The sequence below is a fragment of the Triticum aestivum genome, chromosome 2B, assembly GCF_018294505.1.
Source record: "Triticum aestivum cultivar Chinese Spring chromosome 2B, IWGSC CS RefSeq v2.1, whole genome shotgun sequence".
Classification (NCBI taxonomy): domain Eukaryota; kingdom Viridiplantae; phylum Streptophyta; class Magnoliopsida; order Poales; family Poaceae; genus Triticum; species Triticum aestivum.
The window spans coordinates 50,632,655-50,656,859 of NC_057798.1; the positions used below are offsets into that span (position 1 = coordinate 50,632,655).

General features: G+C 46.8%; 4 protein-coding genes across 4 annotated transcripts; 1 reads left to right on the forward strand and 3 right to left on the reverse strand.

Moving 5' to 3' along the window:
- The first annotated feature begins 3,733 nt into the window (after positions 1-3,733).
- Positions 3,734-5,525, forward strand: LOC123043404 (uncharacterized). The gene is made up of 5 exons (XM_044465825.1): positions 3,734-3,995; positions 4,124-4,246; positions 4,357-4,611; positions 4,709-4,882; positions 4,990-5,525. The coding sequence occupies exons 1-5, from the start codon at positions 3,867-3,869 to the stop codon at positions 5,293-5,295; spliced, it is 987 nt and encodes a 328-aa protein (XP_044321760.1). The 5' UTR covers positions 3,734-3,866; the 3' UTR covers positions 5,296-5,525.
- A 199-nt stretch (positions 5,526-5,724) lies between these two features.
- LOC123043403 (aspartyl protease family protein 1) lies at positions 5,725-10,432 on the reverse strand. The gene is made up of 10 exons (XM_044465824.1): positions 9,937-10,432; positions 9,706-9,844; positions 8,132-8,355; positions 7,825-8,049; positions 7,599-7,734; positions 7,447-7,520; positions 7,251-7,350; positions 7,108-7,168; positions 6,196-6,267; positions 5,725-6,120 (listed from the first exon to the last, which is right to left on the reverse strand). The coding sequence occupies exons 1-10, from the start codon at positions 10,239-10,241 to the stop codon at positions 5,912-5,914; spliced, it is 1,545 nt and encodes a 514-aa protein (XP_044321759.1). The 5' UTR covers positions 10,242-10,432; the 3' UTR covers positions 5,725-5,911.
- Positions 10,433-12,078: 1,646 nt separating this feature from the next.
- LOC123043406 (uncharacterized) lies at positions 12,079-15,208 on the reverse strand. The gene is made up of 4 exons (XM_044465828.1): positions 14,919-15,208; positions 13,113-13,215; positions 12,432-12,596; positions 12,079-12,338 (listed from the first exon to the last, which is right to left on the reverse strand). The coding sequence occupies exons 1-4, from the start codon at positions 15,206-15,208 to the stop codon at positions 12,207-12,209; spliced, it is 690 nt and encodes a 229-aa protein (XP_044321763.1). The 3' UTR covers positions 12,079-12,206.
- A 5,400-nt stretch (positions 15,209-20,608) lies between these two features.
- Positions 20,609-24,023, reverse strand: LOC123043405 (uncharacterized). The gene is made up of 4 exons (XM_044465827.1): positions 23,416-24,023; positions 21,698-21,800; positions 21,071-21,235; positions 20,609-20,978 (listed from the first exon to the last, which is right to left on the reverse strand). Exons 1-4 carry the CDS (start codon positions 23,709-23,711, stop codon positions 20,847-20,849), a joined length of 696 nt encoding a protein of 231 aa, XP_044321762.1. The 5' UTR covers positions 23,712-24,023; the 3' UTR covers positions 20,609-20,846.
- Positions 24,024-24,205: the final 182 nt, after the last annotated feature.

The following is a 24,205-nucleotide window of genomic DNA, read 5'->3' on the forward strand; positions in this document are numbered from 1 at the left end:
CCCCTCGAGCGTCCCCGACCGACTTCTTTCGCCTATATATTCCCATATACCCTAAAAACATCGAAACAGAAGATAGATCAGGAGTTCTGCCACCGCAAGCCTCTGTAGCCACCAAAAACCAACCGGGACCCTGTTCCGGCACCCTACCGAAGGGGGGATCCCTCACCGGTGGACATCTTCATCATCCTGATGCTCTCCATGACGAGGAGGGAGTAGTTCACCCTCGGGGCTGAGGGTATGTACCAGTAGCTATGTGTTTGATCTCTCTCTCTCGTGTTCTCTCTATGGCATGATCTTGATGTATCACGAGCTTTGCTATTATAGTTGGATCTTATGATGTTTCTCCCCCCTTGTAATGTATGTCTTGTCGTGCTTATCTGTGGTGACAATGGGATATCACGTGATCCACTTGATGTATGTTTTAGTGATCAACTTGCAGTTCCGCCCATGAACCTATGCATAGGGGTTGGCACACGTTTTCGTCCTGACTCTCCAGTAGAAAATTTGGGGCACTCTTTGAAGTACTTTGTGTTGGTTGAATAGATGAATCTGAGATTGTGTGATGCATATCGTGTAATCATGCCCACGGATACTTGAGGTGACAATGGAGTATCTAGGTGACATTAGGGTTTTGGTTGATTTCTGTCTTAAGGTGTTATTCTAGTATGAACTCTACGATAGATCGAACGGAAAGAATAGCTTCATGTTATTTTATTACGGACTCTTGAATAGATAGAACAGAAAGGATAACTTTGAGGTGGTTTCGTACCCTACCATAATCTCTTCGTTTGTTCTCCGCTATTAGTGTCTTTGGAGTGACTCTTTGTTGCATGTTGAGGGATAGTTATATGATTCAATTATGTTATTATTGTTGAGAGAACTTGCACTAGTGAAAGTATGAACCTTAGGCCTTGTTTCCTACCATTGCAATACCGTTTACGCTCACTTTTATCATTAGTTACCTTGCTGTTTTTGTAATTTCAGATTACAAATACCTATATCTACCATCCATATTGCACTTGTATCACCATCTCTTCGCCGAACTAGTGCACCTATACAATTTACCACTGTATTGGGTGTGTTGGGGACACAAGAGACTCTTTGCTATTTGGTTGCAGGGTTGTTTGAGAGAGACCACTTCATCCTACGCCTCCCACGGATTGATAAACCTTAGGTCATCCACTTGAGGGAAATTTGCTACTGTCCTACAAACCTCTGCACTTGGAGGCCCAACAACGTCTACAAGAAAAAGGTTGTGTAGTAGACATCAGGCACCTGGGGCATCGTAGACTTTAATAGAACTAGCGTTACTAACTTTATTGCATCAGCTACCTCTTGTAGTGGATTTAATAATGAGACACTTTAAACCCTTGTAATGGCAAAGGTCGGGGGACATGGCACACTCTATATAAGCCCTACCTCTGAAACAGGGGATCCGCATCCTTTGTAATCATCATCAGACATAGAGAAAGAAAAGCTCCCAGCGCTCGAGACGTATGGTCATTACCTCTTACGAGAGGGGCCTAAACTCATAAAACCTCATGTGTCACACTTGCTCCTAGCTAGATTCAGCTTCATCCGTACCCCTCTCTCTTATTTTCGAAATCATCACCACGACACCGTCCTCATTGGGAAGTATTGTACCCTAATTTGTATTTGACACGATGGGAGTGAGAGAATTTTTATAAAGCAGTTGAGCCATCACTCCAAACCACACATGTAAAATTTGATAGGTAAAACTCATTAGTGGCGATGACAATTGAGTAGTTTAAGTTTTTGGAGGTTGCAAGAATCGTAAATGAGAGCATCAATTACCTGGTAGTTTTCCAAGTAACAAGCAATAAAAGGGAACTAAAATTGTAGGCCTGCAAATGGATATTAGAACGTTGCATGTATGATATCATTCATAACACGGTGCATCTAAATGAGCATACAATCCCAGTTCATGTTCTCTTACTATGCACGTTTCATATAGAGCTGAATGTTCTTATTCTTAAGAAGTTGCTACACATATATTGTCCTACACCCCACCCCACCCCCCACCCCACCCAGTCATCGGGGTCCACTAGAAAATAATGACAATTAAGATGTCCTTTATTGAGGCAATTAGAATAATGCATTTAGGACAGGAAAACTGCACCTAATCCTTGCCTCTCACGCGTTTAACGTTTCTAGCCGTTCATTTTGTTGATCTGGGTGTTTCTGGTCATCAGATCTACGTGTCTCGTTGTTCAAACTGTTTAGCCATCCACAACTGCTTGGTGTAAATGCACTCTACGAGCAGATGGTTGGTCGTCTCCAGCGCGGTGAAGCAGAGCAGATAGGTCGGGATGTGCGGTATGCCTCGGATAGCCAAGTTGTCTGCCATGAGACATCGTCCACGAACAGCTAGCGAGAGGAACGCCTTGGCTTGCGACGCCGCATCGGCAGACCAGATGTGTGCCTTGTCGTCCGGACGCAATGCGCCTTCTAATTGGCATAGGTATTCCTATTTGGCGGTGTAACTGCCATCCGCCGTCCAACACAAAGTCACCGGGTCCATCGCCTCGCTGTTGAAGTTTATGCCCATGGCCATCTCTGACAAGCAACATAACTGCCTCAGCACCAGAGTTGATGGATTGGGTTTCAGAAGGTGCATCCATCAATCCCTTGTGATGGCCTCCTGTAGAGAGAGGCGGCGGCACGGCACGGTGCGGCGCTTGGTGCAATGGCGTACAGAGGCGGAACTAGCATCGGATTACACCTAGGGCTAAATAGCTTGAATGGTGCAATTTGATTTTTTTTCTACTTTCTGACAAGAAATTACAAGGGCCATTGTTACTAGGCCTAGGGCTATAGCCCTACTTGCCATAGGCCTGTCTCCGCCCCTGATGGCGTAGGAGCTTCGGCCATCGGGTCCTCCACCCATTGTGAGTCCCAGAAGGATATGGTGACATATTTTGACATCCAAATACAATTTACTACGACTCCGAGTACGGCTGTTACGATATGGTACTGCTAATATAATATAATCCCTTTATAGCGGGATTTCCCTATCTTTCAAATGGGGCTATCCCATTTATTTCAATGTGTGGATGTTTATGACTTGCAATAGGAGATGCTATCCTTGTCTACGAGTTACCTTACCAAGATACATATTGCTATTTCATTACCTTGTTTTACTCCGATTCTAGTGTCTCGTGCGTGCTTGAAGTGTATAAACATTGATACTTGCTCAGTGCATATATAACGCATTATTACGTTACAACATGTTTTATGTACATATCGGTTTGCGTTTTGCACAGACCAGCATACTTTTTTGTTGAACACATATTTGTTTACGCATTATTAATTAGTATATTGTAAGATGCCATTATAGCATCGGGTTGTATGATTTGGATCTTTAATCGTGCGGTTCTTACATTGGCGATACATTCCTCTCAAACGCGTCGAGGTGTGCGCCGTTTGCGATACCACGCCCGCATCCCGACATAATCCGACAAAAAACGCGACGACCGTCAATTACTGCCCGTTTCGCCTCTCCGAATCCAGAGAAACATAAATAGGACACGACCAAAACTCCGTCAAACTTGGCTGGTTTGAAGCAAGTTTGAACAAAGTCTGGCACGATGCGGTAGCCTGGATATGTTCGAACTCACCTACGCCATGGGCCCTGCACTGGATTGCACTGCACCGGCCTCCACCTTAATTCGACCGTTGCCCGCCCGCTCCCGATTTAAACCGGTTTCCCACCTCCCATCCGCGCATCCAACCGCAGAGCAGAGCAGAACTAGCCGTTGCCCAACCAACACTCTGCTTCCGTCCTTCCTTCTCTCCCCCATCGCCGCCCGCATCCATCCCCCGCCCGTCCCCTGATCCCGCCTCCGATGGACTCCTCCGCGGCGTCGTCCCTCGCCGTCAGCCCCGCCTCCGACGACCGCTTCTGGGACGGCCTGCGCACCCGCGTCGACACCATCCTCGAGGACCGCCGCCTCGTCGCCTCCGCCGCATCCACGGTACTACTGCTCTCTCGCCGCCGCAGCCACGATCTCGATCCTGGCTGAAATCCCTCTTTTTGTTTGCCCGGAGCTGGACGGATCCTGACGCGTGCTTGCTCTGCTCTGATCTGATCTGCTCGGCGCAGTGCGCGGTGGCGTCCGGGCGGCCGAAGCGGCTCCGGGAGGACTCGCTGATGCTGGTCCGCGGCCTCGACTCCGTCGCCGCGTCCCTCGCGCAGCTCTCCGACACCCTCACCGCCGCCCAGAAGGTAACCACGATTCCAGTCACTGTTGCGATTTCTTCTCCCCCCGTTCCGATCCGACGCTCTAATGGCGACCATCTGACGCTGGATCTGTGCGTGCTCCGGTTTTTTTCCAGGGCGTGAACGCTCTGGCCATGTGCTCGTCCCAGGCGAGGGAGCGCGAGAGGGGAGAGGAGGAGCCCGACGCGAAGCGCCACTGCCGCGCCTCGACGGAGTTCGCGGCGCTGGTCGCCCAGAAAGAAGTCGCCGGCGAAGCTCTGGGCAACGCGGCCGCGGCCGCGGACGCGAAGCCGCGTGAGGAGCCCAGCGGCGACGTCGTCCTGGCCTCCGCCGAGGTCGCGCAGAGCACCAACCTGAAGCGGGCGCGCAGTGTGAGTGGCCGGCCGCGAGCAGAAAGAATCTCGTTTTATCCCACGCGATTTCCGCTGATGATTTCGTCGCTGATTCCGACCGACGAAAATGGTGCAGCTGGCGGTGTCGATGGCGGGCAGGGCGGCGAACCTGGCGCGGGAGCTGACGACCATCAAGTCGGAGCTGCGGTTCATGCAGGAGCGGTGCGGGCTGCTGGAGGAGGAGAACAGGCGGCTGCGGGACGGCTACGACGACGGCGGCGCCGGCGCCGCCCCCGAGGAAGACGACCTGGTAATTAAATCACCAACCTCGAGAACCAAAATCGACAGAAATTGTCACCGGTCTTGCCTGGCTAGCTGATGATCAATCTTGATCTTGTGTGATACGGCGGGCGGCAGGTTCGGCTGCAGCTGGAGGCGCTGCTGGCGGAGAAGTCGCGGCTGGCGCAGGAGAACGCGAACCTGGCGCGGGAGAACCAGAGCCTGGTGCAGCTGGTGGAGTACCACCAGCTCACCGCCCAGGAGGAGGAAGAAGAAGAGCTGGAGGACCACCTCCTCACCGCCTCCTACGAGGAGGCCGTCATGCAGGGGATGCGGCTCGACTTCTCGTCGCCGCTGGGCAAGCTCGACGGCGAGGGCGAGTTCGACGGGGTCCCGGCCACGCCCGGCAGCAAGCTCGGCGTGCTGGTGTCACCTGACGAGTAGACGGATGCCCGGGACCGGGGGGGAGAATGAGCTGCTGGGTGGTGTGTTCCAATGGTGGAATTTCTTCGGCATGGTTCGGCTTTTACAGTTGTTTTGCGGTTGCGTGCTTCAGTTTGAGCACTCTCTCCGGGACTCTTTTTTTATCCAGATCCAGATTCAGAGGCTTCAGCGCCTCAGATAGTAGAAACTGTGTTGTAACTGCACAGATTATTAGCATGTCCGATGCTCTCTCCATAAGCTCTGACTCTTTTTAATCACAGTGCAATCCTGGGATGGTTCTGACGAGATGATCTCCGGGACTTAATTATTACTGCATTCTCTATTCAGGCTGTTCCACTCTGAAGCCTGAACCTGGGATGATTCTGACGAAATGATCTCACAGCTTCTGTTTATTTAGTATAAAAAAAACAAGTAAACCGAGGTGTGATCTTGAGCGAGGGAAGCTACTGTTCTTAGCCATAAAAAATCGGCATCACGATTACATTTTCTTGATGATCTGGACAGAATAGACGATTTGAAGTGGTGCTTGCTGTCTATGCTGTACTAAAACTACAACCTAGTTAGTCTCTAATGTGTCTATATATACTAATTTACAACCATTTCACTCCAGCACCAATTACAAGATGAGCAAATGGAGGAGCACAAACATCATCAAAAATAAGCTATTATTGTGCCACCACACCACAGGAGGGGAGCTGCTAACGTGCCTCAACTGGCTAGCACCTGCTGGGTTCTTCGTTTCCTGAGGAGAGTAATTCTCAGGTGATGAACGCGACGAGTTCCGTGAGTTGATGGAGAGAGGGTTTAAGCTATCGGTGTCATAACCTGCATATCCGCACAAATGAGCATAAGCAAATGACTTTCTATGAAGAAACAAAACATTCATGGTAGTTTACTTACAGTTGAATTTCTTCCAGCCAAGTATCTTCCTTTCTCGGTCGAACACGACGCGGACACCGGTCATGAAATTCTCTACACCACAAACAATGCAGAGTCCATTTCTTAATTGATTTTACTGTTGAATGTGATGTGCATAAAGAAATACAGCTAGAAACAAAGAAAAAAGGAACACGTCTGTAAATCAACACAATGCTAAATCAGGTGGTAAGTTCTGTAAGGACATATTTGGGCCTCATAGGCTCATAGGTATGAGACTACACAACCCCTAGTTACTAACTACCCAGTCTCAGGAAGACTAGTAGCTGCATATTTCTTTACTACTATTATTTGGTTCAGTTCATATGAAAAAGCGCTTATACAAGAAAACAAACAAATATTGTACCATCTCGGACAAGCAGCCAAAGAAAAAAATATTGTATAAATATAATTCAGATAGGCTATATCCCAAGTTCATACACGATGTTATCTCAACTTAGGACATCGCTTCCTAATACATGCTACATTTAGATGATTTAAGACAAGCAACTGTATGCCCACTGGACAGATTTGCAATTGTGATATTGGCAATCACAGCAAACAAAAAGAATCTGAAATGCCTATGTATATTGCCTCTTCTGTTACCTTCTTTAAGTGAAAATATAATTCATTACGGTTGAAAACCATGATGATTTTGGTTTTCAGCAACACCAGGTTGATTTGTTGTGGCTTATGGCGATGAAATTACTCCAAAAGATACAAAAGGAGACAACACAATTCTTAATCGGGAGCAAGAGAAAATTACATGTCCTGTTCTTGTCAATGGTCTTGGCATACAAAGAATGAAGAGCAAAAATGACATTGTAAAAATGCTTAGAAGTGTCAATGATGGTGCAACAGAAGAATTCCAAAGTAATGGTTCTGCAGTAAACTTACGTCCAATTATATTTAGCTTCGTGCTCTTGACAATCGCCAAGCAATAAACATACTCATGTTGCTGCAAATATCAAAGCCAGCAGGGTGGTTATATAATCATCATCCTAACTTAAGAAGACTGCAGAATCTGAGGCCTGCAATACCTGAATGGAGATAACCTGCCCTGGATCAATAGCAGGGAACAGGCTTCCACCTACTGTTCTAAGACTTATACTAGGAGTTTGAATCCTTGCCTCACTAGAGCTGCACAAGTTAACCTTGCTCATTTTAGTCATGGATTAACAAAACATACAACTAATGGTTCTTACAATAACCTTATTTGTGGCATAAAGTAGTAACCTCAGATCATAGCAATATTCGAAGGGAATTCTTGAGTCAGCGGCATGGCGATTTGCTTGAACTTGGCTATGGAACTGAAAACGAGAAATTACGGCATGAACATTCCCCTATTGAAGCAAGACCAAACCAAGACAGAAAATTTAATTACTTACACCATCTGTTATATATGTATATGCTGGGTCTGCCAAGTATGTGAAGGACGTCCCTGTGTCGAAAATTGTACTAACTTCCAAATCCATTAGGTTATTTCCGACAACAATCCCAGTGATGGTGATAGCATATGTGGGGCTGGAAAACAAGAAATTATCCCAGGCAGGCCAAATTAGCAGGAGGCAGACAGCAATGGACTTGGCAAGGTAAATGGCAAATTTTGCTCACTGTTTCTGATTGATGTCAAGTGGTGTCTCTTCTTGGTCAGAGCTGCCTTGGTCTCCAAAACTGATCCTCCCAATACCATCACGGCCAAAACACATTGAGAAGGAATTTGATGTCAGACCTTTCTGAGCTAGAATGCTAGGAACTGATATCATGTCTACCCCAAGTCCGAAAAGACCGTTTGGAGCAGCAGCATCCAGAAATGAGCCTGTCTGAACCTCTCCACAACTGAAAAAAATTGAACAGATCAATGTTTATCAAAATGCTGAAAATAATATTTTCATCTCGCCACATACAGAATAAATATTACCCAAACATTATTTGTGCCTTGAGAAATTGAGGGTGAGTGTCCTCTGTTGATAGGTAAAGCACATCCTCGACAAGAAATCCAGAAGATGATGTGTCTGCGGAGACATACACCATCTTGTATGGACAACTTGATGTTGTAGAGCATTCTTTTCTAAGACCACAAAAGTCACTGTTGCAAGGAACTGATTGGCTTGTTGATGACAACGAAGGGATGTAAAACGAAGCCTGAAATCTCAGAAAATTAACGAACTATAAGTAGAAAAAAAATGTAACTCTAAAAAGAGAAAAATGCAGGCATACAACAAGGTAACAAGAAAAGGCTAGATAATACGTGAGTTACCACATCACAAATGATACTACTGAGAGGGGGGAAAGGAAAGAAAAACGTTCTTACAATGAACAGAGATCAAGATATGAAGAATAATTTTGGGAACAACAGGGTTGTCCCTAATGGCCCCTACACCAAATATATGTAGTGCTAAGGATAGCAAACACCGTAAAACAGACTACCATTAGACCTGAATATTAACTGTCGAACAGTGGCTGTGCAAACAAGAAGAGAAAACCCAAAAAGGTACACTCAGGTGCTACTCATGTAGATGTATGCATAACAATCTGGTCAGGTGATTCTTTCAACAATCCGGTAAAACAAGGATATAAGTCAATAAAATTAAAAAGACTAGAGAATTTTTTTTTCTTTCAGTAAATTAAAACAATTCAGATTTATGTGGTTTGAGCCAGCCTATGATCAAAGCAACATAAAACAAGGTGCAAACGCAAATGAAATGTGTGTAGAACTTGAAACTAGATCTACAATTCAGACCTTTCTTATTCTCCATGGTTAACTGCACCTAGAATAATGACACAATAGAAAAGAACAGTCCTGTAATTAACTACGAGCAGTCAAAGAACACTGAAAATCCACCCCCTAACTTATCACGGCCGATCAGTGCTACATGAGAAATGATCACGTAAGCAATTTTATTACTATTCAAGAGTTTAGATAAGTAGTGCGGAAATACACATTAACGATACACATCTACTCCCTCCGTTCCAAAATAGATGACTCAACTTGTATTACATCTATTTTGGAAATTTCATCTATTTTGGAACGGAGGGAGTAACACATTATCTTTCGGATGCATAGACTGTGACAACCATAATTGTCCACAATGGCAGCACAGCAGGTAGGAGAGGCTGAAATTTGAGAAATCAATTATACTTGGGTTAAACAACATTGCAGTGAAATTCATGCCACTTGACAGTAACTGCTGAGGTGCCAGATCGGACGGTGTTGTATGCAAAATATTGCCTCATAGTCACACATATGAAGTGTGAGATGATGATACCACAGGCAGGCCCCTGACTCAAACAGGCCTACATTGAGCTTCTGAATTCACACTTTCCATTGATTTCGCCGCCATATTAGGACATACGACGGAGCAAATTTTTAATAGGAACAGAATACGATATAAACAAACATGTGGCGTATGAACTCGGCTCTGCAGCGACGCCCGTTTGGGCATCAAAAGCCAGCCAGCGAGCGGGACTCTGAGCGGGGGATGGAGGTGTTACCGGTGCGGACGCGGCCGAAGAGGGCGGCGGCGTGCAGCCGTCGCACTGGCAGGGGAGCCAGAAGAGGTCGCTGCCGGTGTCGAGCGCCACCATGAACGTGTGCCCCGGCGTGCCCACCGTCACCAGCGCGTAGTGCAGGCTACAGCCAGAAATCGAAAACAGTACTGAGCATCTGAATTCCGAAGCACACAGAATCTCCGGAGGGGTAGGTGGTGGCTGGAGGGGGCTTACAATCCGAGGTTGCTGACCTTCAGCGTGGCGTTGCCCTCGGAGAAGGTGAGCGGCGGGCGGCCCCCTCCTCCGGCGGCGGAGGCCGACAGCGCGCGGTGGCGGTCGTGGCCGGCGAGCGCGGCGACGTAGGCGGCGCCGCCGGGCGCCGGCCAGCCGCCGGGGAGCTCGTGGCCGCGGGAGTCGGCCCAGCGCCGCACGCGCGCGGAGAACCGGTGGTGGAACTCCAGCGACGGCGCCCCGCCCGCGACGCCGACGCCGGCGACGAGGAGGAGGGCCGGGAGCAGGAGCTGGGGCGCGGTCAACATCGGGGACGCGGCCGCCGCATGTGCCTCCGGTCCGGCAAGGCGTGGAGCTGAGCTGACGGTCGTGTGCGGCGGCGGCTGGCCGGCGACGGGGCTCCGGCCTGCCGGATGTGCTGCCTGTGTGTCGGAGTGTCAGTGGGTGCGGCGTCGAGTCGCTTTGCTTTGCGCTGGGATGGATTATTTTTAGCGGGTTCTAGAGTAGGGAGGGCAATAATTGTTGTTCGCTTTGCTTTATTTTCTTGTTACTCGTGGGCTGGGCTGTAAAATGAAAAGGAGTTCTCTCTTCCGCCTAATGGCATCCCCCTTTCCACCTTTCTCCTCCCTCCCTCCTCCCCTCTCACCGTCCATCTTCGTCGCAAAACGCCAGTGATCTAGGAGTAGTTACAAGTGTCTTATCGTTCCAAAGCGTTAAACATGAGGTTTGATCCCCGGTGAGCTGGGGGCAACGCCACCCTCCTAACCATGCAACCACCGGTTGGGTCTGAAAGAGTAAAGAATCGCGCATATGGATCGATCGATTGATGAGCACAGCCGCAGCCGCCCGTAGCCTCCTTTGATCCAAAAGAACTTCACGGAATTATTGGAGGATTTGAATCCGTAGGAATTTGTCATGCACGGCCATTTGATTCGCAGGATTGAAATCGTTACGAGTTAGGAAAACTTCTAAAGGACTGCTTTGCCCTATATTTTGGTGAAAAGGCTCCATCCACTCAAAGCTCTTTTTACAATTTTTTTATTTATTTATTTTCATGCAAATTTCTGTGATTCGCTAATGTTACATGATTCAAATGGGCCTGCCACACCATTTCTGTATTTTAATCGTCCACGTGTTTTGTTTTATCTATTACCTAAGTCAAAATTGTATGTTATCTAGAGTCATCAATAAAATCATTATTTAGATGTGTTTTAAATGGATTTTGCATAAATAGTTTATGTTAAATGCCATTGCATATAAAAAGAAAGAGTCTGACTTAGTTCGACAACTAGGCCCTATCCACAAATAAGAGTGTGTTCTGAAACCTCCCAACTTCTCTAAAACTTCTCAAATCTGGCTTCTCGTGTGGCTTCTCACTTCATGTGGTGACTGGAAAATCGTTTGGCATGGCGGCTTCTCGATTTGGTCGTTGTACCATGCCTCCGGCCCATTTAAGCGCATGTGGCCCAATCGGTCTAGGGAATCGTTCGGCCCGTCTGCTCCCAGCATCATCTCCCCGTCCATCTGGTCGGGAAGGAGAGAAAAATATCGGGAGAGAAACAGAACGAGCGAACCGGTACGCTACAGACTCACTTAGCGGTGGCATCTGGTTGTAATATGTCTCAACTCCTGCTTCTTCAATTTTCAGAGCTGGAAAAAGGCCAGCTTCTCAACTCCTCTGTTTTTACACTACGCGGCAGCTGGCTTCTCAATTCCAAACTCCGTGGAGTTAGAGCGTTCGGCTCATCTCCAATCGTGGAGCTGGAGAAGTTGGCTGCCAGAGTGTTGTCGAACACGCCCTAAGAGTGCATGTGTATGTTTTTTAGGGAATACATGTGTATGTTGTTGGTGTGAGGTATGGCAACAACAGAGACATCGCACCTAGCGTGAAGGGAATTAGATTAATGCTGTGGAAGTAATAGATGTGTAATGAATCAATCTTTCAGTAACCAATATGTGATATTGGTTCCGATGTGAATGACCTTTTGGCTTGCGAAAACATCTTCCGCAACATTTGTGTCAAACGTTGCATTACTTCATGAACGAGACTATTATATATCAATTGTGAATTGATTTTTGTGTGCACGAGGGGGGGGGGGGTGGACTCTTTGGTTGCCCTCGAGAGAACTACATGCCTCATTTACAAACATTATTGTGATAATCAACACATATTTCCATGTACATCATGAAAAAATCAACCTATTTATGTCCACCACTTATTTCGCTAATATTTTCTACAATTTCCAGTTATTTATTTGCAGCATGAAAGCTGCCTACATCTTGCCAACCAGCGGATCAAGTGTGGATACCCACTTGTCATAGTCCAGAGGAAAATCAAGGTCGACGAGTGGTATGCCATTAACAAAGTAGTAGGGTGTCCCGGTGACACCTCGTGCACAACCAAACTACAAAATAGAGAAAACATAAGGTGAATATCGTGTCTAGAAAAAATACAAATTATAAAATACGGCATACAATGCGGGACAAGTTCAACAAACCTTGAAGGAAATCCTTGCGGCCTGATCCGACCGCGAGTCGTTGAAGCCCGCTCTGTATGCAGCCAAATTGGCTTCGCCGATGACGGGGGCGACAAGGTTGTTTGCTATTTTGGCGACCACCGCCGCTCTTGTTTTGGTGTATGTCGGCGTGTTGTAATAACCCTCCTAAAATGTTACCATCCGTTAATTCCTTGTGATCTTATTGTGTGTGTTATATGTTGTGACCAATCTCAGGGGTACTTCCCCCTCAAAAAAGAGAAACAAAGTCTCATATTATGCTTATGCATGCTTGATGTATGCACCGGCTAATCCATACTGAAAAAGCTAGCTTTGGATATAAGCTTTTGCCTGTATATATGACTTGGCATGGACAAAAGTAAGTGCATGGCGGTTTCATCCAATGGGATGTGAGCAGGGTGCTTCTCGGTTCCCTCTCTTTGCCTCAAAAAGCTACATTGCACTGCACCTAGTGGTGCTTCCAAAGCAATGCCTAGTCATCTCCATCTAAAGAAAAAGCAACAACGCCTTTGTGCTTATATTAGTTGTGGTGTTCACACAAGAGGCAGCACAAAACATCTCAAGTTATGCCTGAATATGTTTTTTCTCCTTTTCTTACACACCTTTTGCTTCTTCTCTTTTAGTAAATTATATAAAGAAACAGGCAGGCAAGCGATAATTAACCTGGTATTTGAAGAACTTTTCGAGCAGGGGATACGCAGCTGACGCATTTAGCTTGTGCACCGCGTGGATCGACCGGCAAGCAATGAAGGAGCTGCTGTGGTAACTGCACATTTCACAGAGAAAATCGCACCATGAAATCAGTAAAATATTTATCGAGTCGTTGTGCTTGTTGCTCCATTATGATTTTTGTAAGCCAAAAGCATTCGGTGTATCGAATGAAAAACTGATGATAATAAATCAGGACAGAGGTAGTAATAACTACCATACCTAAGGCATATCCAACTAAAAAAACTACCTAAAGCATATTGTAAAAAATAATACCTTTAACAATTTAGTTTTTTTTTGGCTGAGTGGAAGAAACTTAGTTTATTTTATTGGTTGCAAAGTGTGCAATACAAATTTCAGAGAATGTATTCGAATATCCCTCTTCTCACGCTATTTTAATGCTACGTATCTACATATGCACGGAAAATCACAACCAAAATTTCAAGAAATTAAAGTTCTCCAAAATAGTTGAAACCATTGGTAGAGATCGATGCATCGGCCATGCCATCAAGTTTCGTGCCCAAATTAGATTGCACAAGAAATAAAAAAAATATAAGAAGACAAAAACAGTTATGATTTGAATTTGAATTTAAATTTGATGTCATTTAATGCTCCTTTCGTCCCTCAAGCCGAGGATCTCAAGTGTGAAAATTATGGCATCGTAGAATCGTATACATGGATCTAACATTAATTAGAGTTGTGAATGATATTGTCATGACTTGCACCGGACTCGTATGTCTTATCATTGTATTTGCCTAATAACTGAGGCATCTCTTTCTTTTTCCTTTTTTCCTTTTCTTTTCTGGGTGGGAGGCTGATTGAATTCACACGAGCCGAAAGCAGCTCTTATTTTCTTCCACGAATACCCGAAAGATATGCACACTTGCATGGAAGAAAAATAAATAGTATGTGGCAGCTATTATAGTGGTGTTTTTGTTTTCTCTAGCTATAAAGCTCGAGCACTCTGGTTAGAAAGTAGTAGATGATATGCAACAGATTTAATGCCAGGATAATCTTGCCTTTAATTACCATAGGAAAAAAAAAACTTGGTGTGCCCTGTCCATGGTAAAGAATAATCTTGCCTTTAATTACCATTGAGAACTACTCCCTCCGTTCAGAATTACTTGTCGTTAAAATAGATGTATATTAAACTAAAATACATCCAGATACGTCCATTTCAATGACAAGTATTTTCGGACGGAGGAAGTACTATTTTAGAAAGGCAAGTTAAAAATAGAATGGACTTCAGTTATGTGCGGTGCGGTTTTTTTGTTTCGAAAACTGTGAGGTGCAGTTCAATGGACGGTAGCGAGGTACACAACAAATAGAAAACATTGGGAAATTTCCCTAAAAAGACATTGGAAAAGGCTCCATGTTTTCAGTCCACGCTCCTCTCGAAACGTGTTGGCTAGCTAGACTTGGCCTGTGATCCTCTAGCACTCAGCACTCTGCAGTGACAACTTCCAAGGATCAGGCAGGCAGGCAAGCTATCTGTGTCCAGTGAACTTTTGTCGTGAAAGTACACGTAAACATGCGAGTCACAAGTCACAACTCACAACTGAGACATGTACTACCAGTTTTTTGGGGTGGATTTTGGTTGGATCTTACTCGTTGAATTCACGAGCAATCACCGCAGGCCACAGGTGAATTTGCTAGGAGCCGAAACAGAACAATCTGACTGAGGTACTACCGAGACGACGATTCCTATCCCATGCAAGAAAGAGAGAATGGTTTCGATGGTTGACTGGGTGAGTGACTCACGGGAGCGGGAAGAGGTGGACGACGACGGCGACGCGGCGGGCGCCGAAGTGGTCGGCGGCCCTCCGCAGCGGCGGCCAGGCGTCGCGGCTGTCGGGACAGAGCGGGTCGAAGAAGGCCTCGACGACCACCGCCTCGCCCCACGCCGGCGCCCACGCCTGCCCACCGTACACGAACCCGTCCGTCCTCGCCGGGACCGGCACCTGCGCGCCGCAGCGCCCGGCCGTGATCACCACCGCCAGCAGCACCAGCAGCAGGGGCGACACGCGGTGACACTGTCGTCTGGCCTCCATCGATGGATCGATCGGTCACCAGCCTCTCACACAGTCACAGTGCTAGCTACTCGTACGTGTCAGGTTGTTGAGCTACAGTAACCAACAAGGTGAGCACTCTAGGGCGTGCGAACTGATATTTATATGCTCGGTAGAATAAGAGACCTGTGCATGGTATCTGGCAGCCAACGTACGTTTAGGGGTTCAGATGGAATGTCATTATTACCGTGAAAACTGTCATTCATAGTGGTAGAATCATAGGTCGTTACTAGCTTCCTGATAATGCATCACGCATTCACCAAGCCTGGAAACACTTCTATACTCACCGTATCCGGGTCTAGACACATAGTTGTCGCTCAAACGAATGTATTTAGACATGTACATCCGTTTAAGCGACAACTAGTATCGGACGAGCTCAATAGATGTATTCTAGATATGTCTGTTCGAGTGACAACTACTCCCTCCATCCGAAAATACTTGTCATCAAAATGGACAAAAAGGGATGTATCTAGAACTAAAATACATCTAGATACATCTCCTTTTATTCATTTTGATGACAAGTATTTCCGGACGGACGGAGTATTTCTGAACGGAGGAACTATATACGGACGAAACATAGCCATTCGGGAGTATTTCTTTCGGAGTACAGAAACGTGAAAAACAAAAAATGGAGAAGAATGAAACAAATAACTATTTAAAAAAGTGTGTGCTGCAGCCGCAACGCATGACACCCAGAGTCGCATCACAGGGGCAATGTATTACCGTTGTCATGCCGCCGGACGATTGAATGCCAATTTGTTTTTGAAATACAAATGCAAAAACACTAGAATAAATGTATTATATACTTCGTTTGATTATCACAATAATAGAGTTGTTGAGTTCTTTTCGTAGGGAAAGAAATATGTTAATTTTGCTCTCTTTTCTTGCGGGGTAAAGGGGATGAATGTATTAATCAAGTATGAGAAGTGCTACAATCCCGAGTAAAATTCAAAAAACCACCACAATTAAGGACCCTAATTCAGAAAACCACCACCATTCGATTTTTATTTTTTTTGCAAAAAACCACACCATTGTGGTGACAGTTTTCAGAAAACGTTGATTAGTCAGTAAGCACATAGTGACACGGTTTCTGACCGATGGGGCCCACAGTAAGTGCTGACCTGGCAAACACAACATGACGTTGTTGACCTAGCCGTTAAACTAGAAGAAGGGGGCCACTAGTCAACGTCTCACGACACAACGTGGACGCTACGTACTGCCGCCGAGCAATGGAGAGGAGGCGAGGCAGGTCAACGACGAGCAACGCCGCTCCAACTTCACCTACCCAGACCACCACCCGGTGCTCACCTGAATTCAGGCTGCGCCGCCGGCCGCCACTTCACCTACCCAGAGCACCACTGGGATCTGGCAACACACCACCGCCGCTCGATCGCCGATGCCAGAAGCTCAGCCTCCAACCATGGCGGGCAGGAGGTAGCGGCCGATGTCGTGGGCATCAAGCGGGGATTGATCTGCAGGCGTAGCGCTGGTCTAGATCCGGGGAGCACTGGGGTCGTCGGATCAAACCTGAATCCAGGACGCGCCGCAGGCCACCATCTGGCGATGGATCACTGCAACTCGAACGCTGACACCAGAAGCTCCGCCTCCAACCACGGTGGGCAGGAGGTAGTAGCGGGTGTCATGGGCGTCAATCGTTGGGCGGTGGATCCCGTCGCCGGGGAGGGGATGGAGGGAAGGGAGTACCCGTGGCGCTGGGGAGTCGGGAAGAGGCCCACACGGAGTCAAGCCAGGAGGCGAGGTACGAGAAATAATGGTGGGGCTGCGAGCGCTCGCATGAGCGGTCGTTTGGCATGGAAACCGTGGCAGTTCATCCACCTGATCTTTATCAATGTTGTTATGTGATACGTCTCCAACGTATCTACTTTTCCAAACACTTTTGCCCTTGTTTTGGACTCTAATTTGCATAATTTGAATGAAACTAACCCGGACTGACGCTGTTTTCAGCAGAACTGCCATGGTGGTGTTTATTGTGCAGAAAACAAAAGTTCTCGGAATGACCTGAAAATCCACGGAGATAACTTTTGAAAATTAAAAAAAAATACTAGCGAAAGAATCAAGGCCAGGGGCCCCACACCCTGTCCACAAGGGTGGGGGCGTGCCCCCTCCCCTGGGCGCGCCCCCCTGTCTCGTGGGCCCCTTGATGCTCCACCGACCTCAACTCCAACTCTATATATTCCGTTCCGCAGAGAAAAAAATCAGAGAGAAAGTTTCATCGCGTTTTACGATACGGAGCCGGCGCCAAGCCCTAATCTCTCTCGGGAGGGCTGACCTGGAGTCCGTTCAGGGCTCCGGAGAGGGGGATTCGTCGTCGTCGTCATCATCAACCATCCTCCATCATCAATTTTATGATGCTCACCATCGTGCGTGAGTAATTTCATCATAGGCTTGTTGGACGTTAATGGGTTGGATGAGATTTACCATGTAATCAAGTTAGTTTTGTTAGGGTTTGATCCCTAGTATCCACTATGTTCTGAGATTGATGTTGCTATGACTTTGCTATGCTTAATGCTTGTCACTAGGGCCCGAGTGCCATGATTTCAGATCTGAACCTATTATGTTTTCATGAATATATGTTAGTTCTTGATCCTATCTTGCAAGTCTATAGTCACCTATTATGTGTTATGATCCGACAACTCCGAAGTTACAATAATCGGGATACTTCTCGGTGATGACCGTAGTTTGAGGAGTTCATGTATTCACTATGTGTTAATGCTTTGGTCCGGTACTCTATTAAAAGGATGCCTTAATATCCCTTAGTTTCCACTAGGACCCCGCTGCCATGGGAGGATAGGACAAAAGATGTCATGCAAGTTCTTTTCCGTGAGCACGTATGACTATATTCGGAATACATGCCTACATTACGTTGATGAACTGGAGCTAGTTCTATGTCACCCTATGTTATAACTATTACATGAGGAATCGCATCCGACATAATTATCCATCACTGATCCAATGCCTACGAGCTTTTCACATATTGTGCTTCGCTTATTTACTTTTCCGTTGCTACTATTACAATTACTATAAAACTGCTATCGTTACTTTTACCACTGTTACCATTACTTCCATACTACTTTGCTACTAAATACGTTGCTGCAGATACTAAGTTATCCAGGTGTGGTTGAATTGACAACTCAACTGCTAATACTTGAGAATATTCTTTGGCTTCCCTTGTGTCGAATCAATAAATTTGGGTTGAATACTCTACCCTCGAAAACTGTTGCGATTCCCTATACTTGTGGGTTATCAAGACTATTTTTTGGCGCCGTTGCTGGGGAGCATAGCTCTATTCTTTGAGTCACTTGGGATTTATATCTGCTGATCACTATGAGGAACTTGAAAGACGAAAGAACTAAGATTTTTCCCTCAACTACGAGGGGAGGTAAGGAACTGCCATCTAGCTCTGCACTAGATTCTTCTTCTGTTTTGAGTAAGTTTGCGACACCTAAACCTGCTACTGCTATGAATTCTGATATGTCGCATGTTATTGATGATGCCACTTCTACTATGCATGATACTTGATGAAACTACTTCTGTGCTTGATACTACTGTGTCATTAGGTGAATTTCTAGATGAACAACTTGCTAGGGTTAGAGAGAATGAAATTATTGAAGATGAAATTATTGATGATAGTGATGATGAAGGTTCTCCCCCTAAATATGAATTGCCTGTTGTTCCTGAGGGTTATGTTATGGATGAAGAAACTGCTTGAGATCTTTTTGCTTGCAATGATAGATCTGATCTTAAGAAATTACTAGCTAAACTTAAACAGAAAACTCTGAATGCTAGGATGAAATATGACCCTGCTTTTGCTACTTCACCTATCTTTGTTACTGATAAGGATTATGAATTCTCTGTTGATCCTGAGATAATTATTTTGGTTGAATCTGATCCTTTTTATGGCTATGAATTTGAAATTGTTGTGGCACATCTTATCAAGTTGAATGATATAGCCACCTTGTTTACTAATGATGAAAAGTCTCGCTATTATTATATCATTAAGATATTTCCGTTCTCATTAAAGGGTGGTGCTAAAACTTGGTTTAATTCTCTTGATCCTGGTTGTGTACGTAGTCCCCAGGATATGATTTATTACTTCTCTACTAAATATTTTCCTGCTCATAAGAAACAAGCTGCCTTGCGGCAAATATATAATTTTGTGCAAATCGAAGAAGAGAGTCTCCCACAAGCTTGGGGGAGGCTTCAAGCAACACCTTCAAGAAGGAGGCGACGACGACGCCGCTGCTGCCCGGACTAGTCCTAGCGTTTCCCCCGGTACGCAGGAGGGCAGTGAGGGGAGGGGTGTACCCGACGCCCTTCAGGAAGGTCCGACGGCACCCACAGGCGTCGCCGCGTCGGGGCCGGACAAGCCGCCAGAGATTTCTCCCAACCCAAACCCCCACCACCCCCCAGACGAATCATAGTGCACCGCCCATCGCGCCGCCCACCAACATGTGCCACCACGATCACCGGATCAACTCCGCCGTCTCCCTGAGGTCACCGACACGAGACCTGGAGGATGGGAGAAGGGAGAGTGTCCTTGGGGGCATCCGCAACATCACCGATGTGAGGGGGCAACCACCACCGCCACCGCGGAGCCGACCGAACGCGCGGACAAGGGGCCTGCCAGGCACCGAGGCCCGGCCGAACCCAACAGGGTCCGAACAGCCCCTGCCGTCACGCTGCAGCTCGTCGGCCGACGAAGCCGCCACCGCCTGCAGACCACCGCCACTTCACCACCAACCAGGGAGCAGCGCCGCCACGCACCGAGTTGCCGACCCGCCCTAGCCCAGATGGGGCCCGAAAGAGCCCAGATCTGGGCCGCGCGGGCGCCGCCGGCCACCAGCACCGCCACGCCGCCCCGCGGCCAACGGCCGCGCCGCCGCACCGAGAGCCACGGAGCTCGCCGGACTCCCACCGCCGAACCCCACCGCAAAGGCCGAGCAGCACCGCCGCCATCGGGAGGCCCCCGCGCCCCCCAAGAGCGAGCGGGGAAGGGACGGCCCACCGCCGCCAGCGCCGCGCGGCAGGGCCTGGCGGCTCCGGCCGGCCCCGGCGGGGATGGAGAAGGACGGGATGGAGGAGGCGGCTTATTTTTTAAGCTGCCAAAAGAACTGCCCTGCTAGCTTGCAATTTTCACTCTGTGCGATTCTGATAATAAGAAAGAAAAAACATTGGATGTGTTTGCTAGCTAGAGCTGAGCTGACCTGATCCTAGTATTAATGTGCGCTCGGAAACTTTTGTCCTCAGCTACCGTGACATGCGACCAGAACTCACAAGTGCAAGTACGACCTAGGTTGTATGACCTATTTGGGACGTTGGATTTTCGTACTCATTGTATTCTCATACTCAAATTGCAAAGCCTTATAAAAACATGCTCCAAAGTTGTCAATTGATTTTCGCGTGCACGAGGGGGCACTGTGTGTGAACTCTTTGGTAGCCCTTGAGAGAACTACATGCCTGACTTACAAACATTATCATGCATGATAACGAACACATACTTCCATCAACATCATGGCAAAATCAAGTTATTTATGGCCTCCACTTATTTGGCTAATACTGGTTACAATTTGGAGTTATTTATTTGCAGCGAGATAGCTCCCTACATCTTGCCAACCAACGGATCAAGTGTGGATATCCACTTGTTGTAGTCCATAGGAGAACCAGAGTCACTTAGTGGTATGCCATTAACAAAGTAGTAGGGTGTCCCGGTGACGCCTCGTGCACAACCAAACTTCAAAACAGAGAAAACGCACGGTGAATAATGCGTCTAGAACAATACCGAATATGAAGTATGACATATAATGCGATACAAGTTCAACAAACCTTGAAGGAAATCCTTGTGGCCTGATCCGACTGCGTGTCATTGAACCCCGCTTTGTATGCTGCCAAATTGGCCTCACCAATGATGGGGGCGACAAGGTTGTTCGCTATTTCGGCGACCACCGCCGCTCTTGTTTTGGTGTATGTCGGCATGTTGTAATAACCCTCCTGAAATATAACCATCCTTGAAATCCTCGTGGCTGTATTGTGTGCGGTATGTTGTGATCAATTCTGAAGGTATTTATCCCTTGGAACATAAATGGAAGTGTCATATACTGTGCTTGATGTATGCACCGGAAAAGCCATGGTGGAAAAACAAGCTGTGGAATATGAGCTTTTGCTTGTATAGATGGTGCTTGGCATGGAGAAGAAAACATTGCATGGTGGTCTCATCCAATGTGATGTGAGCAGGGTGCTTCTCGGTTCCCTCTCTTTGCCTCAAAAAGCAAAGCCTAGTCAGCTCCCTCTAAAAAAGGCAACACCACCTCTCCTATGGCGAATATTACCGAAATACCCTCGTCTTTTCAAAATGTTATTATGCTTGATTTTCTCCTCTTTCTCTCTTTTTGCACCTTTTGAAGTGTGATAGAGTGGGTAATAAAGAAGCAGGGCAGGCAAGAGACAATTAACCTGGTATTTGAAGAAGTTTTCGAGCAGGGGATACACGGCTGACGCATTTAGTTTGTGCACCGTGTGGATCGACCGGCAAGCCATGAAGGCGCTGCTGTGGTAGCTGCAAATTTCACAGAGAAAATCACGTCACAAACTAAACCAGTAAAAGTTTCTTCAGAGTTACTCTTGGAGCTGGTGAAATAACACTTTTATGATTTTTGTAAGCCAAAAGAGGTTAGGATATCAAATAAAAGATGAAGATTTTTTTAATTTCCTTTTGCGCTTTTTTAATATGACGGATGATGTAAGCTGAGTTTCTAATGAAAACTTTTGAAGTTTTTTTTTCCAAACATCATTGTCATTAGACGCTTTTGCTTGCTTAATAAATACCGAAAGCATATGATACTAAATCATACCGCTAACAAGTTTTTAGTTCTTTCTTCTTGAGTGGAAGAAGTTCAGTTTATTGGTTGCAAAATGTGCAATACGAATTTCAGTAACATATTCGATGCTCCCTACGCATGGAAACCGAAACAAAACATTCGCAAGATGCATTAACCAAATTTTCAGCAAATGAATTTCGAGAAATTTTCCAAAATAGTAGAAAATGTGGTTACCGGTGCATTGACTATGCATGTCATCATGTTTTATGGCTGAATTAAATTTCATGAGAAATAAAAAATGATGAAGGCAAAATCGGTTCTAATTTGAATTTGGTGCTATTGAATGATCCTTTAATTTGTCTTTCAAGCTGAGGATCGAATTTCAAGTACTACTCTAATTAGTGCTAGTACTATCAATGATGTTGTCATGACTTGCACCTCGATCATATGTCTTATCATTGTGTGTTGCCTAATGCATGGTTGGGGCATCTTTTGTTTCCTTTTTCTTTTTCTTTTGTGAGTGGAGGGCGATTGGATTGAATTGACATGAGCAAAAAGCAGCCTATATTTTGTTCCAGGAATACACAAAAGATATGCAACGCTAGCATGGAAGAAAATAATAGTGGTGCTTTTGTTTTCTCTAAGCTACAAAACTCGACCACGCTCTAGTTGGAAAGTAGGTGAGGTGTAACATATTTAATACCAACTATAAGACCAGTTGGGAGTGCCCATAGAAAAAGAATAAAATCTTGTCTTTTTTTTAGGATCAATCTTGCCTTTGATTACCATTGTGCCACCCCACGAGGAACTGTTTTTTTTAACCTCTTTTTACGGGCAGATTACACAGAATGGGTTTCAGTTCTGTGAGGTGCAGTTAAATGGACGGTAGCGAGGCACGCAACAAAATGGGAAACATTGGAAAGGGCTCCATGTTTTCAGTCCACACTCGTGTCGATATGTGTTGGCTAGCTAGACCTGACCTGGGCTGACACGTCTGAGCACAGGCGAGTCACAACTCAGACGTGTACCTACTTTATTTATTTGGAATTTCGGTTGGATTTCACTCGCCGAATTCACAAGCAATTACTTATACCACTGCTGAATTTGCTACTCCCTTTGTTCGGAATTACTCGTCCAAAAAATAAATGTATCTAAATGTATTTTAGTTGTAGATACATCCATCTTCATTTATTTTTGTGACAAGTAATTTCGAATGGGGGAGTAGAAAATAGAAACCGAGGCAGAAGAATCTGACTGACTGAGGTACCAAGACAAAACCAGACGACAATTCCTATGCACGCAGGAAAGAAAAAGAGAGCATGGCTTCCATGGTTGACTGGGCGCGCGACTTACGGGAGCGGGAAGAGGTGCACGACGACGGCGACGCGGCGGGCGCCGTAGTGGGCGGCGGCCCTCTGCAGCGGCGGCCAGGCGTCGCGGCTGTCGGGGCAGACCGGGTCGAAGAAGGCCTCCACCACCACCGCGTCGCCCCACGCGGGCGCCGCCGCGTGGCCCCCGTACACGAACCCGTCCGTCCTCACCGGGATCGGCAGCTGCGCGCCGCAGCGCCCGACGACGGCCGCCACCACCGCCGCCACGAGCGTGAGCAGCACCGCCGCCGGCGGCACACGGTGGCGGCTGCGCTCCATCGATCACGATCGCTACGATCGCTCGGCTGGGGCTGGGGCACGACGTAGCTTGCTCGGGTGTTTGACTGGTAGCTCGTTGTTGAACTAACACAGGAGCACGGCTGAGCTTAACTGGGTACTCCTACTAGCTACTGAGGAATGAGATGGAGGCGGGGCATATATGAGCTTGAGCGGGGGTCGTTAGGAACTTAGGATAAGCGACGACGAGAGCTAGACAAGACACCATGAGCGCACCGTGCACACGGGCAGCCAGAGGTGCACATTTGCATACGCAGAGGCGGACATTTCGCCGAAAGCGAAGCGATCGAGGCGGACGGACGGCTACCTCGCAACGACTTGATGGGCGTGCCTCATGCATATTCCAGGCCATGACATCATACGGATGGAAGGATGATGCCATGATGGGAGGGGGACCCGCCGGAAATTACTGTTTTTTCTTCAAGACAAACCCACCGGAAATACACAGGAGGAGGCGTCTGGTAGTCCGCATCTTC

Excerpts from the sequence above, each read along its gene's own strand:
- LOC123043404 (XM_044465825.1), top strand. The coding sequence starts at position 3,867 with ATGGACTCCTCCGCGGCGTCGTCCCTCGCCGTCAGCCCCGCCTCCGAC. Across the intron at positions 4,247-4,356 it reads CCCTCACCGCCGCCCAGAAG|GGCGTGAACGCTCTGGCCAT; the intron begins GTAACCACGATT and ends GTTTTTTTCCAG. Across the intron at positions 4,883-4,989 it reads CCCCCGAGGAAGACGACCTG|GTTCGGCTGCAGCTGGAGGC; the intron begins GTAATTAAATCA and ends GGCGGGCGGCAG.
- LOC123043403 (XM_044465824.1), bottom strand. The coding sequence starts at position 10,241 with ATGTTGACCGCGCCCCAGCTCCTGCTCCCGGCCCTCCTCCTCGTCGCC. Across the intron at positions 8,356-9,705 it reads CTTCGGCCGCGTCCGCACCG|GCTTCGTTTTACATCCCTTC; the intron begins GTAACACCTCCA and ends CTGAGATTTCAG. Across the intron at positions 6,268-7,107 it reads GAAGCTAAATATAATTGGAC|AGAATTTCATGACCGGTGTC; the intron begins GTAAGTTTACTG and ends TTTGTGGTGTAG.
- LOC123043406 (XM_044465828.1), bottom strand. The coding sequence starts at position 15,208 with ATGGAGGCCAGACGACAGTGTCACCGCGTGTCGCCCCTGCTGCTGGTG. Across the intron at positions 13,216-14,918 it reads GTCCACCTCTTCCCGCTCCC|TTACCACAGCAGCTCCTTCA; the intron begins GTGAGTCACTCA and ends TGAAATGTGCAG. Across the intron at positions 12,597-13,112 it reads AAAAGTTCTTCAAATACCAG|GAGGGTTATTACAACACGCC; the intron begins GTTAATTATCGC and ends GTAACATTTTAG.
- LOC123043405 (XM_044465827.1), bottom strand. The coding sequence starts at position 23,711 with ATGGAGCGCAGCCGCCACCGTGTGCCGCCGGCGGCGGTGCTGCTCACG. Across the intron at positions 21,236-21,697 it reads AAAACTTCTTCAAATACCAG|GAGGGTTATTACAACATGCC; the intron begins GTTAATTGTCTC and ends GTTATATTTCAG. Across the intron at positions 20,979-21,070 it reads CCACAAGGATTTCCTTCAAG|TTTGGTTGTGCACGAGGCGT; the intron begins GTTTGTTGAACT and ends TCTGTTTTGAAG.